At 45.2% G+C, this 15,191-nt stretch overlaps 1 protein-coding gene across 1 annotated transcript in view; it reads left to right on the top strand.

Annotated features, from left to right (window-relative positions):
* Positions 1 to 2,510: 2,510 nt before the first annotated feature.
* Positions 2,511 to 15,191, top strand: part of GIPC2 (GIPC PDZ domain containing family member 2) — a 52,913-nt gene continuing 40,232 nt past the window's right edge. The window contains exon 1 of the mRNA XM_069979454.1: positions 2,511 to 3,006. Within this exon, the coding sequence (XP_069835555.1) occupies positions 2,719 to 3,006 (288 nt within the window). The 5' untranslated portion in view covers positions 2,511 to 2,718. The remainder of the gene's footprint in view (positions 3,007 to 15,191) is intronic.

The following is a 15,191-nucleotide window of genomic DNA, read 5'->3' as shown; positions in this document are numbered from 1 at the left end:
TGCTTAAAAAACTCTACCGTAGAAGTCAATCAGTTTCCTATGTCCATGGGGCAAAGCTGTAAAGAAAATATCTACATTTTGGCTTTTCACATGTTATTCAATATCTAAGGAGGGAAGCCTCCACTTAGAACTGAGGCACCGGTAGTGATCACGATGGTTCAGAGTTGCTGGAGAACATTCAAAGACCAAAGAAAGAAGTAAAAAACTTGGAGACAAAGGGGGACACTTATAAAGCCCTCCCCCCCCCACCCTTTTTTCTTAGTACCGCCGGCCAGCAGGTCCTTGCCTGCTTAAAGCAGGTGTAGATTTTTGCCTGGTTTACACCTGCTTCCATGTGTAAATCTTAAAGGGGTACTCTAGTGATTTTTTTTCTTTCAAATCAACTGATTTCACAAAGTTATTTGTATTTGTAAGTCTTCCAATACTTATCAGCTGCTGTATGTCCTTCAGGAAGTGGTGTATTCACTCCAGTCTGGCACAGTGCTCTCTGCTGCCACCTCTGTCTATGTCAGAAACTGTCCAGAGCAGGAGAGGTTTTCTATGGAGATTTGCTGCTGTTCTGGACAGTTCCTGACATGGACAGAAGTGGCAGCAGAGAGCACTGTATCAAACTGAAAATAATATATAATTTTCTGCAGGACATACAGCAGCTTATAAGTACTTGAGATTTTTAGATAAAAGTAAATTACAAATCTATATAACTTTCTGAAACCAGTTGATTTGAAAGAAAGATTTTTGCTGGAGTGCCCCTTTAATAAGTCCGGTGTGGGAGGAGGCAAGCGGGAGATACGGCTGGCGTATGCCATGGAGAAGGGGTGAATCTGCACCTTCTCTCTGTACCCCTGGGGTGCAGCATTCATAAATCTCCCTCAAAGTGTGTGAAGCCAGTAGGTGCTGACAGTCCTGCTGAAGTCCTACTTACTGTATGTCGGCACTCACCATGAGCTTTACAGAGGGGTAAAGAAATGATTTCGTCTGTTGTTTATAAAGTTCAAAAATATTCAGAAAAAAGTTGATTAAAAAAAAAAAAAAAAAAAGTTAAAAGTCAGCGAGTGGTGTGTCCTTATAAAGGAACGTGTCTCCTGGGACGGCGCTAGACATAGAGAGGGAAGGGAGAAGGGGGGGACTATAGAAGAGACTGTCATGGCTGAGATAACAAACAAAACTCCATCTGGAAGGCATGAGAAAGTCTGCAAGAGGGCGGGGGCAGGGGTCTCATTTAATATTACGTGACTTCAGGCGGCCATTACATGTCCAAACTGAGGTTGTAAGACTCTGAAAATCTTCCGAAACACCCCCCTCCCTATTTCCAGTAAATGTCTACTTCTATATAGGCTGTTACCTATGAGAGACAGGTCTTGTGACTATAATACAGATGCTAAAATGTAGCCAGAAATATTAGAATTTAGATTGTGAGCCCTATTGGGGACAGGGAGCAATAATTGGCAAAAACTATGTAAAGTGCTGCGGAATCTGTGTGCGCTATACAAATAAAAGCATTATTATATATTATTATTATATATTATTTTCAGTCTGACACAGTGCTCTCTGCTGCCACCTCTGTCCATGTCAGGAACTGTCCAGAGCAGCAGCAAATCCCTATAGAAAACCTCTCCTGCTCTGGACAGTTCCTGACATGGACAGAGGTGGCAGCAGAGAGCACTGTGTCAGACTGGAAAGAATGTACAGCTTCCTGCAGGACATACAGCAGCTGATAAGTACTGGAAGGCTGGAGATTTTTAAATAGAAGTAACTTACAAATTTGTATAACTGTATTTCTGACACCAGTTGATTTGCAAATAATTATCTTACTATCTATCTATCTATCTATCTATCTATCTCCTATCTATCTATCTATCTATCTATCTATCATCTATCTATCTATCTATCTATCTATCTCCTATCTATCTATCCATCTATCTATCTATCTATCTATCTATCTATCTACTATCTATCTATCTATCTATCTATCTATCTATCTATCTATCTCCTATCTATCTATCTATCTATCTATCTATCTATCTATCTATCTATCTCCTATCTATCTATCTATCTATCTATCTATCTATCTATCTATCTCCTATCTATCTATCTATCTATCTATCTATCTATCTATCTCATATATGTCTGTTTATCTATCTATCTATCTTACATAGCTTTTCATCTGGTTGAACTACATAACCCATAGTTTCCTTGCCGTACCCTACAGCCTAGTTGGCACGTGGCTACAGGTGGGCATATTCCATGTGGCATCATAGTGACCAGGCGACGCTGGAGCTGAGTAAAGGAAAGTGCATTGTAGGGTTTGAATGTTCCGGAACATCTGCAGCGCAGACAGGGGTCGGTGGACTGAGGACAATCATAGAAGTGAAAATAAGAGATGATGGGAAGGAGGTGACGGTGACAATGGACGGATCAGCAGATGGGAGGGGAGCGGGTACAGACTGGAGAGGAGCACAATGGGGAGGGGGATGCCCAGCACTCAGCAGATGAGAGGCACAGTATAGACTAGGGAGGGGAGGAGGTGGAGAGTTCCTAGGGAGTTCTCTTATTCCCAGTGAAACAGGAAGTGTCTTACCTGTGAACATGTACAGAGACTGAGTCAGTGACAAGGTGGAAAGAGTGACAGCGAGGAGGCGGCCGAGGGGGGAGGACAAGGAACAGGAGCCGGGGGGTTAAATTCATTCCAGCACATCGCTCCATCCCTGAGCTACCAACATGCCTCTGGGACTGAGAGGGAAGAAGAAAAACAAGAAGGAGGTCTCCTCCAAGTTAGTGGAAAGCGAAGAAGTGGAAAACCGCACAGCCGGGAGCAGTACAGCGAAAGACTCTGCCCATGCCAACGGTGCGGCCGGTCTGCCCCCTCCTCCGGTCAGCCTGCGCCCCAAACTGGTATTCCACACGCAACTGGCACATGGCAGCCCCACCGGCAGGATCGAAGGATTCACCAATGTCAAGGAATTGTACGCCAAGATCGCCGAAGCCTTCCACATCACCCCAGAAGAGGTAAGACAATACGCAGGTGGTGAGCGAGGGACTCTCACAGGTTAACCCGGTTAGTACTGACACCATCGCTCCAGCAGGGCTGGGGGTAAAGGTCAGTGGCGAGTCACATTACTGAGAAGCCTCACCCGTCCTGGGTCAGTGGACTGCGCATTACTGGCTGGTTATAACGTCCTATGTATTAGTGACCCATCTACAGTTCATCTGCCAGGATCTACGGGTTATTAGTGGCTGGGAACCTATCTATGTGTAATATATACTTGGCAAATATTCCTGGAGGGGCATGTGCACCGGGCACCATAGGGGGCACCACCAAGCGGTGGCGTATGTAGAGATAGACGTCAAACTTAATCTTCTCCCCCCCGTGAAGAAACGCCCTGCTTCATTGAACAGAGCTGTGTTGTTTCTGGAAAATGTCCAATCTGTTTGGTTCCCAGTGGTCAGACCCCTACTGGTTGTATATTGGTGGGCTATCGTATATTGGTGGGTTATTGGTAGAGAAATACTGAGGCGTTTCTTACAGTTTTTCTCCATCGTAAGACCTCTGCTTGCTGAAGGAGGTGAATGTAAATATCCTTGACTATATCCAATGGACTTGTGCGCACTATAAGTTTACAGGGTGAGGGTGTATTCTAGGGTCTGAATTGCGATTGCAGGGCCAGACCCCAGAGTCTAGTGACCTGAACTGAAAGCATTGTCAGGTATGATGGTGTCAGGTAGGGACTGTTAGGTAGAGTTATTCCTCAGGGATCTGGGTGACAACCTTAGGAGCTGTAACTAAGAAGAAGCCTAATAGCAACCCCCCAAAAAGTGATGATTTAGTATTTCACACCTTACTGGTGAAGGGCTGCCTATTTGCGCACGCTATGGGCAAAACCGATACTTTGCGGTAGATTGATCAGAACTAGTGAATGTGGCGCTGTTGTCCATAGCAACCGTTTGATTCTCAAAAGTTTGAAAATTTGAGCTATAAACTACTTGGTTGCTATGGGCAACACTACACTTTTAGTAAACCTTCTCCCTGGTTCTGGGAGTCTGAGGGTGGACAATAGGAGTCAGAATTGTGGTGTGATACAGTTGTGACAATGGGGCCCTCGTAGCCCTAATAACAGGGCTGAGGAAGGTAATGGCGGACACATCCCTGTCATATCAGGAAGCTTTGTAGTTTATGACATTATGGGAGTGTATACAGGTAAATTCCTCACTGAGGGCGCAGCTCGGTATCAGCACCTGAAGGGATAAAAAGCAGTGGATGCGGGGGGAGGGGTGTTAAAGTAAAAGCTAGCAACCAAATTTTTTTTTAGACTGGCATACAACATTACCGATCCCTCTCTTCCCTCTGTGCCAAAGGGGTCACGTACTATGTGTCCGGTTGGTAGGTGTGTATGCGTTCTATATAAATCAGGGATGAGGAATCTTCGGCCCTCCAGCTGTGGCAAAACTACAATTCCCATCATGCCTGGGCAGCCAAAGCTTACGCTTTGGCTGCCCAGGCATGATGGGAATTGTAGTTTTGCCACAGCTGGAAGGCCGAAGGTTCCCCATCCCTGGCTTAAGGGCTGAAGGTTCCCCCCGTCCGTGACCTAAACCAATTCAGAAAGTATTTTGTAGCGTTTAAAGGCCCCGAACATTGGCCTATGTTTATTTCATGGGTCGGATAATGGTGACAGGTCCTGTTTAATAGCGATTGTGACTGGAATTGCTCCTTAATCCCCTTCCAGTATTAGCTTTCAAGCCGTGTGTTCAGCGCTCTGTGTGAACCTGCAGAGAACAATGGGCCTTGAGTAGACAACAATGTCCTGTCACCTGGCAGATGTCCTCACGCAGGTGACATCACTTGTGGAACGTCTGTTGCTACAGGTAAAGCTCGCCCGTACTCACCTGCAGGTTGTTAAAGGGACACTGACTTTGTTATTGTACATTCCAGTTTCTAAAAATAAATGTAACCTTTTGTAGAATGCAAATTAATACAATTATGTTAGTATACTGTACTTCCTGCATCTCTGTCTATGGTTTTCAAGATCTCTGATGGAAACATAATAAAGAAGTTATACTTACCTGCTGCAGCACCACCGCTGACTCAGCCTCTGGTCTCCTTAATCTTCTGGTTCCTGTGTAGTCAAAATACCACTGGAACTCCCTGCTCAGCCAATCAATGGCTCCAGAGGTGTCCCGCCTCAGTCATTGGTGAGTAGGCATTTCTGGGCCATGTTGTCACAGGATCAAGAGATACAGGAGACTGGCAGGCGACTGTGAGCAGGGCACCGGGACTGGTAAGTACCACCCTCATCCCTCCCTCCCTGTTTTTTTAATCTTTGTAGAGTGTACCCCTTTGTACTAACCCTAACCCTAAATTAGTAGGGTTAGGTTTAGAGCATGGGACTCTAATCCTATCAACCCTAACTTAAGGCCCTATTCCAAGGAACGATTATCGTCCGTATTCGGCCGATAATCGTCCCATGGAATCTTTCCGTTGTTTATTGAAAGACAAACAACTGTGATAGCAGCGATCTACTGCCATCGCTCCGTGGAATAGAAGACTATTATCAGACTGCCACTATCCTCAATGGGCTGCCCGGACAATCTAGCGATCACACGAGCAGCCCCCCCGCAGCTCCCCGCGGCCCCTCCCGCACTCACCCGCTCACCAGTGTAATAGCGGCGACAGCGAGCGGGAAACGAGGAGCAAACAAGCGGCTAACAGCGCTCGTTTGCTTCTTACAGTCGGCCCGTGGAATAGGGGCTTTAGGGTTAGGGCGCATTCACGTGCGTCATAAATCACAGATGGGGCATGAAGCTTTGCAATGGAATGACAGACCTCCCGGCATCATAAGAATACATGATTCTGGAAGGTCTATCGTTCCACTGTGCAGCTTTATGCGCCGTAGCTTTCGTGATTAAGGGTCCTATTCCTATTTAATGTAAATGAGCACCGTTCTGCTAGATCGGCGCTCGTTTACTGGGCCTATTACACGGCCCGATAATCGTTTAGCGAGGGCTGCAGGGACATCATTACTGATGTCCTTGCAGCCCTTGTTTAAACACCATACTTTACCTAAGCATGTTGCAGGTCTTCTCCACGGCGGTCCTGGCCAGTGATTGGCTGAGCGGTCTGTCAGCTCAGACAGGCTGCACCGAAGCTGCTGCAGCGCGCGGGACCGGGAGGAAGAAGGAGCGCAGAAGAAGACCTGCAACATGCTTAGGTAATAAATGGTGCTTGTGAAATCGTTGGTCACCCGCCATGCATTGCTATTCCACGCAGCGATGCGCTGTTGGTGCCTGATGATTTTAGGTTTGAACCTAAATAAACAATCATCGGCTGATCGTTGTCTCTATTCCATGGAGCGATTCAGCCGATTATCGCTCCATGGAATAGGACCCTTATATGCCCTAAGCTGTCTAGCTGTTAAAGAAAAATCTAGAGATCAGTGCGAGGATCCTTCCTTCTGCAAGTGTGATAAAACAGCAATAATGGTGTGACACCCCATAGCAACCATGGACGTCAGGTTTACTTAATGTTATACCCTTATAGGCAGCCTAGTCAGCCCAGTAATACTGATGGTGGAGACTGAAGACCAAGACCATGGCTAGGTTTGTCTTACTCCATTTACTGTCATAGCCATGTGTACAGCGACCCCCAGCATCCCGCCCCCAGATGACCCACGTTTCATCTCTTGTTATGTTCTGTAATGTTGAAAGGAAATTCCAGACCCCAGTCTGCTCCTTTCTGCAAGTGTGAACGTGGCCTTAAAATAACTGCACCGTCCTAATTAGCGGAGAGAAGAGAGATTACCGTAATTACTCCTGGACCCCGGCCAGAGCTTATGAATGAGATCCGTACTCATTCAGCACAGTGATATAAGTAAGTGATGAGTCACGTCAATCTTCTGGAGTAACCTGCACAGTCATTACGTAAAGTACTACTCTGGTGCTGGGTATAAAATTATAATGGTGGAATTATCATTGCTATAAATATAAGAAGCCTGTTCTGCATTGATTTACAATTCAGATTCAAACACTGGAGGCTCCTTTTAGATGTCTTAAAACGAGAACAAGGTCATCACCCATCGCTGACTTGTCCGCTTCTGAGGAAAGAAGTTGCTGGTGTTAAAAACATTTGATAAAAAATGATCAGATTGTTTGCCCTTTGGCTGGTGTCCCTGATCCCCTATGGCTAGTCGGAATAATAGTAGTGGCCAATATGGACTGAAAGGTGTGCGGCCGGGTTTTTGACATGATCCGTCACCATCAACTTGTCTCTATAAATAAACAGTGTAACAACCAATTTGGCTGCATTGGTATATACTGTGCTTAATGGATTGTCAAACCAAATATCTATGCCATGCCTATTGCCTATTAAATACTACCGTACAGTATGGGGCTATGACGCCATGTCTTGGCCAAATAATAATTCTATACAGTTTCCATAATAGAAGTGCTATGGACTATTTGTGTGTCCACAGCTCCTATGCAGACTTTTACGTCTCCATAGTTACAGACTACAAACTATGTAGTCATATCCTGTAGTCCCAGTTCCTTCGATCTGTCCCCTATTTCTTGCTAATAGGGGTCTTCCCACTGTCTTCCGACATCTTGCATCAGGGACAGGAAAGGATTTTCAAGTCCCCAATACTTTTGTTTCTGGAGAGATAAACTGCTGCTAGAGAGGTCTGGCAGAGGTGTGTTCATGGTTATGGAGGGATCGGGAATGTTTATGAAGGGATCGGGAAGCCCCACCAAACTAAAAAAAAGTCAGATGGGGGGGATAGGGGGTGCAGGAAAATAATAAACGTAAAGTCACCTATCCTCAAGCCCCATAGTGCCGCTTCCTGGTTCATGTTCACAGCCGCCAGTGTTTTGCAGCTCTTCTAGCTGTAACATCACGTACCTGTCTGAGTGATTCCCCACTCATCCAATCGGTGACCAGGACGGGACACCGCTCAGCCGGGCCGTGATGTTGCAGCTGGAAGAGCCGGGTATGTGACTTTGCAGCTGGAAGAGTTGAGTATGCGACCATATAGTGAAAAAAAAATTTCACAACTTCAACTGGTACATTCACTTTAACTGGGTTCACACTATGTATATTTCAGTCAGTATTGTGGTCTTCATATTGCAACCAAAACCAGGAGTGGATTTAAAACACTGAAAGGATCTGTTCACACAATGTTGAAATTGAGTGGATGGCCGCCATATAACAGTAAATAACGGCCATTATTTCAATATAACAGCCGTTGTTCTAAAATAACAGCAAATATTTGCCATTAAATGCAGGCATCCACTCAATTTCAACATTGTGTGAACAGATCCTTTCTGTGTTTTTAATCCACTGCTGGTTTTGGTTGCAATACTGACTGAAATATACATATACTGACTGAAATATACGTAGTGTGAACGCAGCCTAAAGGGGAACTATGAACAGGATAGATCAATCTGACCTGCTGATAGCCCCTGACACTGAGGTGGAAGGTATGTGTGTTACCTTCTTCCTTAGTGCCGGTTTCATGCTGTTAGTCAGAGTAATCTTCACTCCAGAGCACCGTTAGGAGCACTGCTGCATCATCCGCCCCGCCCCCTCCATTGATTATCATTAGAAGGAGCGGATCAATGACGCAGAAGTGCTCCTAGCGGTGCTCCGGAACGAAGATTTCTCAGACTAACACCTTCTTCCTCAGTAGCCCCTGCACTCTAAGGGGCTCCCAGCAGATTAGATTCAGTTTCTTCTACGAGTTCTCGTCCTCTACCTCATAATGGGATAATTTGTCACTGTGGGAGACATGACAGCTCTGGAGCAGCGTGTTGCAGTTTGTTCCTGGGAGGCGGACACGTTTCTTTTATGCCGTGTTTTATAAGTGCTCTGTGACTTTTTTACTTTTTTTTTTTTTTTTATGGCTGATTGTAAAAATTAACATTTAATCCCTTTAAAAATAGTGAAAGTTGCTGGGTGTTAACTCGTAAAGTGATGAATAAATAAATGTTAGAGCGCCGGATCAGAGTGCCTGCGGGAACAAAGAATGACAGCCTCCGGAGATCACTATAAATCTATGGCTATTTCCCTTTATGCTGTGTATGTGATATAGGCGTTATCCCAAAAGTCATTGCCTAGTCTCAAGATTGGGAATATCTAGCTTATTGACCCAAGAATGGAGGTGAAGTGCTCCTGGGCCATCGCTCCAGCCATCCTCTATGGCACAGATGTCAAACGCGGGTCCCTCCAGCTGTTGCAAAACTACAATTCCCATCATGTCTGTGTGGTGTCCTACCACAGGTGTTACTGGTCTATACACCCTTCGTAAAAGTCTGTACTTATTGTACTTGTGTGGTGATAAAAGTAGTACTAAAGTTTTGCCACTAGATGTCACTGTGTTAGATATGTGTATTTGGAAGCTGCACTGGATGTAAAGAAGTATTGTTTCTTTGTATGTTACATGAATCTGCAGACCCGTAGGAATCGTTTTTTCTTCTCTCCTATCAGCTCTCTCTTTACTTCTTTTATTGCACTCTTCACCCACTCACAGCACGTAACAGTTAGTTACGCTAGGGAAGGAAGCCACATGGGTGGAGGAGGTGCAAGAGTTCTTTTGTGTTGGACATTGTGGAGGAAGGACGCAAGCTAGATAGCTCTCCACAGTGGTCCTTTCTGGGCCCTGGCCCTCTCCCAGGTCCCCGTACCCTTAAAGCTCAGTCTTCGCTAGAGCCCTGCAAGGGTAGGAAGCAAGACAGTGCACAGTTAACAGTTTCTTCTCAGTAACGCTACACAACACTATGCAGTGCTAAAACTCTTCTAAGAGAGGTCAAACCAAAGACAACCTCAACCTACGCCGAGGACAAGAAATGTCACAGAGCAGGACACAGACAGCAGTAAGCTAGGAACTGTTCCGGATAGAGCAAAGTTGCTATAAGCCTATGAACTCTATCTCACAGCGCGGGTGTCAGCAGGAAACCCTCAGCATTCCGCTCATCCCAGGTAACAAAGTCTGGGGCCTGTGTCAGCCGAGTCTAGTTGGAATAAGGTGGTGTGAAGACTATTTAAGGTCAATACACAGGCACAGATGTTCTTCTTCTTCTAAATCTTCTACCTCATCCTCCAACATCCCGGCAGAGCACAGTACTACCTGGGTTGAGACTCACGGCATCCTCATCTCTGCTACTCTGCTTCTTTGTATTACTCAGTACACTGCCCAGTTGGCACGACTGTATCCTAGACTACATTCCTACTGCAGATTCAGTTGCTTTATTGTCAAGTATTTGTCTGGAACTATTGTCAAGTGTATTACCAAGTGCTTTATCACAAGAAACCTTATAATCGTGTGACCTTGCCTCAAGCACGTATCATCTTAGTAAAACAAGCTTATTTAAGTTAAAGAGACTCTGTGATCTTTCGCTTTCCACCGACACAGCACATTACCTAACCTTGGGACACTTCCCCTTTCTGTGGGTGGCGGTTCCTATAGTCCGGGAGGGTCACTACACCACTCTGGCCATCTGTGATCACACTATCCCAAGGGGGTACACCACACCTGGACAGCCAAAGCTAAAGCTTTGGCTGTCCAGGCATGATGGGAATTGTAGTTTGACACCCCTGATACTATAGACAGTAAACAGAGCAGTGGTCTAGGATGTTCCCTGCCGTCCTGTTCACACAGGAGACATTCAAACTTCCATTCTTGTGATCAGTAGATGTAAAACATTACTATATGGCGGCATTTTTCATGTCACTGCTACATAGAGATATACAGTACATTATTTAATGGTGTATAATGACATACATTATAATATATCTTATCAGAGTAAAATTCTTCTTACTGTTGTTCATGCTTCTTTCCTCTGAAGTCACCAGTACTAAATGTTGGGGGCCCTGTTGCAGATTTTACATTGGAGCGCAGGGGCTTCAGATTATTTCTCTGCACAGAGTCAGAGTTGGTGTTATACTTCAGAGCTCACTGGAAATGATGATGAGTGCAGCTCTGGAGTATAATACAGGATTTAACTCAGGATCAGTACAAGATAAGTAATGTAATGTATGTACATAGTGACCCCACCAGCAGAATAGTGAGTGCAGCTCTGGGGTTTAATACAGAATGTAACTCAGGATCAGTAATGTAATGTATATACACAGTGACCCCACAAGCAGAATAGTGAGTGCAGCTCTGGGGTTTAATACAGTGCTAATGTATCGTGTATCCCTAAGTAGTAGTGTCCCCAGACATACCGCTATACTGTGTGTATAGATACCGCTACATAGTGCTCAATCCCAACATACAGTGACCGAATAACAACATATATATTATTAATCTAATAGGAGTTCTGTGTAATGTGTATTCGCTATACCGTAGTGTGCCGTCCTACGTGTTTCTTCTCCTTCAGCCGGGGCGGTTGTTGTTCTTCGTGCAATTGCACACTATGGGAGAATTTCTGAGGATTTGCAAAAACTTTTTGGAATTTTTTAAAAAATTTTAAATTTTTTTTTTTAAAAAAATATTTACGGAAATTGATTTTATATGAGCCGCTTTGTATCACTGTGTGTTGTGTCTAACAATCACATCTGCTTCTCCGTCACCCAGCAGGACGTCCCCCCACGGCACAGTGGGTGGTGGAGGGGGTCTACATTCTCTTGCTGGGAACTGGATCCCTCCAGGTTGCTGTAGATGGGAGGTCACTGGCTGAGAACATGTCACCTCCCTATGGGAAGCTTTACTGAGTATAGGGGCCTGGAAACTTCCAGAAGCTGAATGAGAAACAGTGCGGTTATACAGATAATAGTTAGGATGTAACAGCCGGCAGGGAAGCCAAGGGGAGTTCTTAGCAATGATTGACTATAAGACGCAGGAATATTTCTAGCTCTGTTTATTATTGAGCTGTTATATATCTGATGCTACAGCCCGGAATATTCTACTTAAAGGGAACATCTACCAAGTGCTCTATTATTACTGCAATACATAAAAAGCTTTGTCAATTTATTACATTACAGTTACAGTTGGTTTTATACTTCAGAGCTGCACTCACTATTCTGCTAATCAGCAAAATGATGACTGCAGCTCTAGAGTATAAGGGCCTTAGTCCACGGGACAATTTTCGTTCGCATAATCGTCAACGATAAACGTTCTCCCATTTACACGGAACGATGATCGTTACTTATGATCGTTCTTGCGGTCGCTATTGCGTTCGTCACTACTGCGAACAACCGAACGCCGTCTTATTCCACGCGAGTGATTAGTGAACGAGCAACGATAAAAATAGGTCCAGGTCTTACTAAGCGATAAACGATTTCTCATTCGCTGTTTAATTGTAAACTGCTATTCAACCGAACGATTATCGCTTCATTCCAAACGATTTAACGATTATCCGAACGATAATCGTCCCGTGGAATAGGGCCCTATGGGTATGTGCACACTTGGCGGATCACCTGCCGCAGATTCCGCAGCTCGCCCCCCAGATTGCGGCTGTTCTCCAAGGTTCCGTAGTGTGCACATACCCAAATAAAGGATATAGCTCAGAATCAATAATGAAATGTGTGTACACAGTGACCTAACCAGCAGAATAGTGAGTGCAGCTCTGGAGTATAATACAGGATTTAACTCAGGATAAATAATGTAATGTATGTACACAGTGACCCTACCAGCAGAATAGTGAGTGCAGCTCTGGAGTATAATACAGGATTTAACTCAGGATCAGTAATGTAATGTATGTACACAGTGACCTCACCAGCAGAATAGGGAGTGCAGCTCTGGAGTATAATACAGGATTTAACTCAGGATCAGTAATGTAATGTATGTACACAGTGACCTCACCAGCAGAATAGGGAGTGCAGCTCTGGAGTATAATACAGGATGTAACTCAGGATCAGTAATGTAATGTATGTACACAGTGACCCCACCAGCAGAATAGTGAGTGCAGCTCTGGAGTATAATACAGGATGTAACTCAGGATCAGTAATGTAATGTATGTACACAGTGACCTCACCAGCAGAATAGTGAGTGCAGTTCTGGAGTATAATACAGGATTTAACTCAGGATCAGTAATGTAATGCACAGGGACTCCACCCGCAGAATAGTGAGTGCAGCTCTGGGGTATAATACAGGATGTAATTTAGTATCAGTACAGGATCAGTAATGTAATGTATATACACGGTGACCCCACCAGCAGAATAGTGAGTGCAGCTCTGGAGTATAATACAGGATGTAATTTAGTATCAGTACAGGATCAGTAATGTAATGTATGTACAAAGTTTTGTAGAGAGTTGGTGTATGAAGTGTATTCTTATATATAGATCACCCACACATCTTCTTAAGCAGTGTTTGCCGTCTGATGTCCTTTAGTAGATAATTATCCTTCAGCTTCTGGGTATAATGGCCACATGTTTAAAGAGAAGCCTTAAAAGCGAGACAACATGTACAACTTGAAAACCGCTCCCCTGAGACCAAGCAATTTCTCCTTCCAAGGAAATCTGATATCTCCTCCTGCATACGAGAGAGTGAGGTGGATGGGAGAAAGCAAAGTCCGCTGTGTGGTAGACCAGATGTAAAACAATCCTGGATCTGATGGACGATCAGTGCTGCATTTGGACATACAGGAAATTAATAGGATAAGCCGTAGACGGGTTTCCCTTCTGCTACCGTGGAATCACACGTGGAGGAAGTTTTACTATACAAAAAAATCTGTAGAGGATTTTGCTTCAGTTTTGTGTAGACTAAGGCTATCTTCACACACCCATTTTAGAGGCCTAATTTTATGGTGGAAGCCTTGATTTACCTTTGAGGAACAGCATGGATCCTCTCCAGCAGGCAGACAGAGCCCAGGCTGTATGGGGCACAAAGCACATGGTAAGCCCCGCCCCCACTTCCTGTAATTTGTCCTTATCTAGCTGTTACTAGAGTAGACACACCTAGTGATCAAGACTTTGGAGTTGTTTTTCTGGGATAAGTTTCAGATCGCAAGGAGTCTGACTGCCCACCCCATCTCAAGAATGAAGCCTGATTTTTGTTTTGAATGCAGCGGAAACACGCACATGAGCACTGCTGCTCTATTCAATGGGGGACTCCGGCACCTCGACAGACACTGAAAGTAATATCAGCACATTTAAAACAAGTCCGTGTTCCTCAGATTGTGGGGTCCCAGTGGTCAGACCCCCCCACGCGATATGACACTTATTCATTATCCTGTGGATAGGGGATAAGTTCTTCTAAAGGAGTAGTTCAGCCAAAAAAGAAAAAGAAAAAATATATATATATATATATATATATATATATATTTTAATGGGGTATTCCCCTCCATAGCTTTACATATTGGCCAAAGCAAGTTATTTTGCAAGTTATGTATTTTGAGCAGTTTTGGTGCTTTTTTATGCAGACACAAAAGCAGGACTCATCTAGCTCACATCCCACTCCGTCTCCTCACGCCCTCATCCACTGCAACAGTCCTCACCCCCAGACCTCATCCAGTGGCCACAGCAGCAATATCCCCAGAAATCATCCCCTGCCGCCTGCAGCATCCCCAGACTGTCCTTACTCCCTGGACATCATACCCCACCGCCTGCATCATCCATTGCTTGTCCTCCCCCCCCCGGACATCATCCCCCACCATCTGCAGCATGCCTTGACTGTTCCCCCCAGACATCAGCACTTCATGACTGACCTCACGCCTGACCTCTGCTACTTTACTGGCACAACTCTGCAAATTTACTATCTAACCTCTGATATCTCACTGACTCACCTCTGCTACTTCACTACCTCAACTCTGCTACTTCAGTGACTGACCTCTGCTACTTCACTGACTCACCTTTGCTCTTTGCTACCTCAGCCCCCTCAGCCACCGCAGCAGTCCTCACCCCCAGACCTCATCCAGCGGCCACAGCAGCAATCTCCCCAGACATCATCCCTTGCCGTCTGCAGCATCCCCTGACTGTCTTCACCCCCTGGACATCATACCCCACCACCTGCATCATCCATTGATTGTCCTCCCCCCCGGACATCATCCCCTGCTGCCTGCAGCATCCACTGACTGTCCTCCCCCCAGGACATCATCCCCCACCATCTGCAGCATCCCTTGACTGTTCCCCCCCCAGCCATCAGCACTTCCCCGACTGACCCCCCCACCTGACCTCTGCTACTTTACTGACACACCACTGCTAATTCACTATCTAACCTCTGCTACTTCACTGACTCACCTCTGCTACTTCACTATCTCACCTC

This window comes from Dendropsophus ebraccatus, chromosome 8, assembly GCF_027789765.1.
Source record: "Dendropsophus ebraccatus isolate aDenEbr1 chromosome 8, aDenEbr1.pat, whole genome shotgun sequence".
Lineage (NCBI taxonomy): Eukaryota > Metazoa > Chordata > Amphibia > Anura > Hylidae > Dendropsophus > Dendropsophus ebraccatus.
Note: the sequence above shows the minus strand (reverse complement) of the source record. Positions and strands in the feature narration are given on the sequence as shown.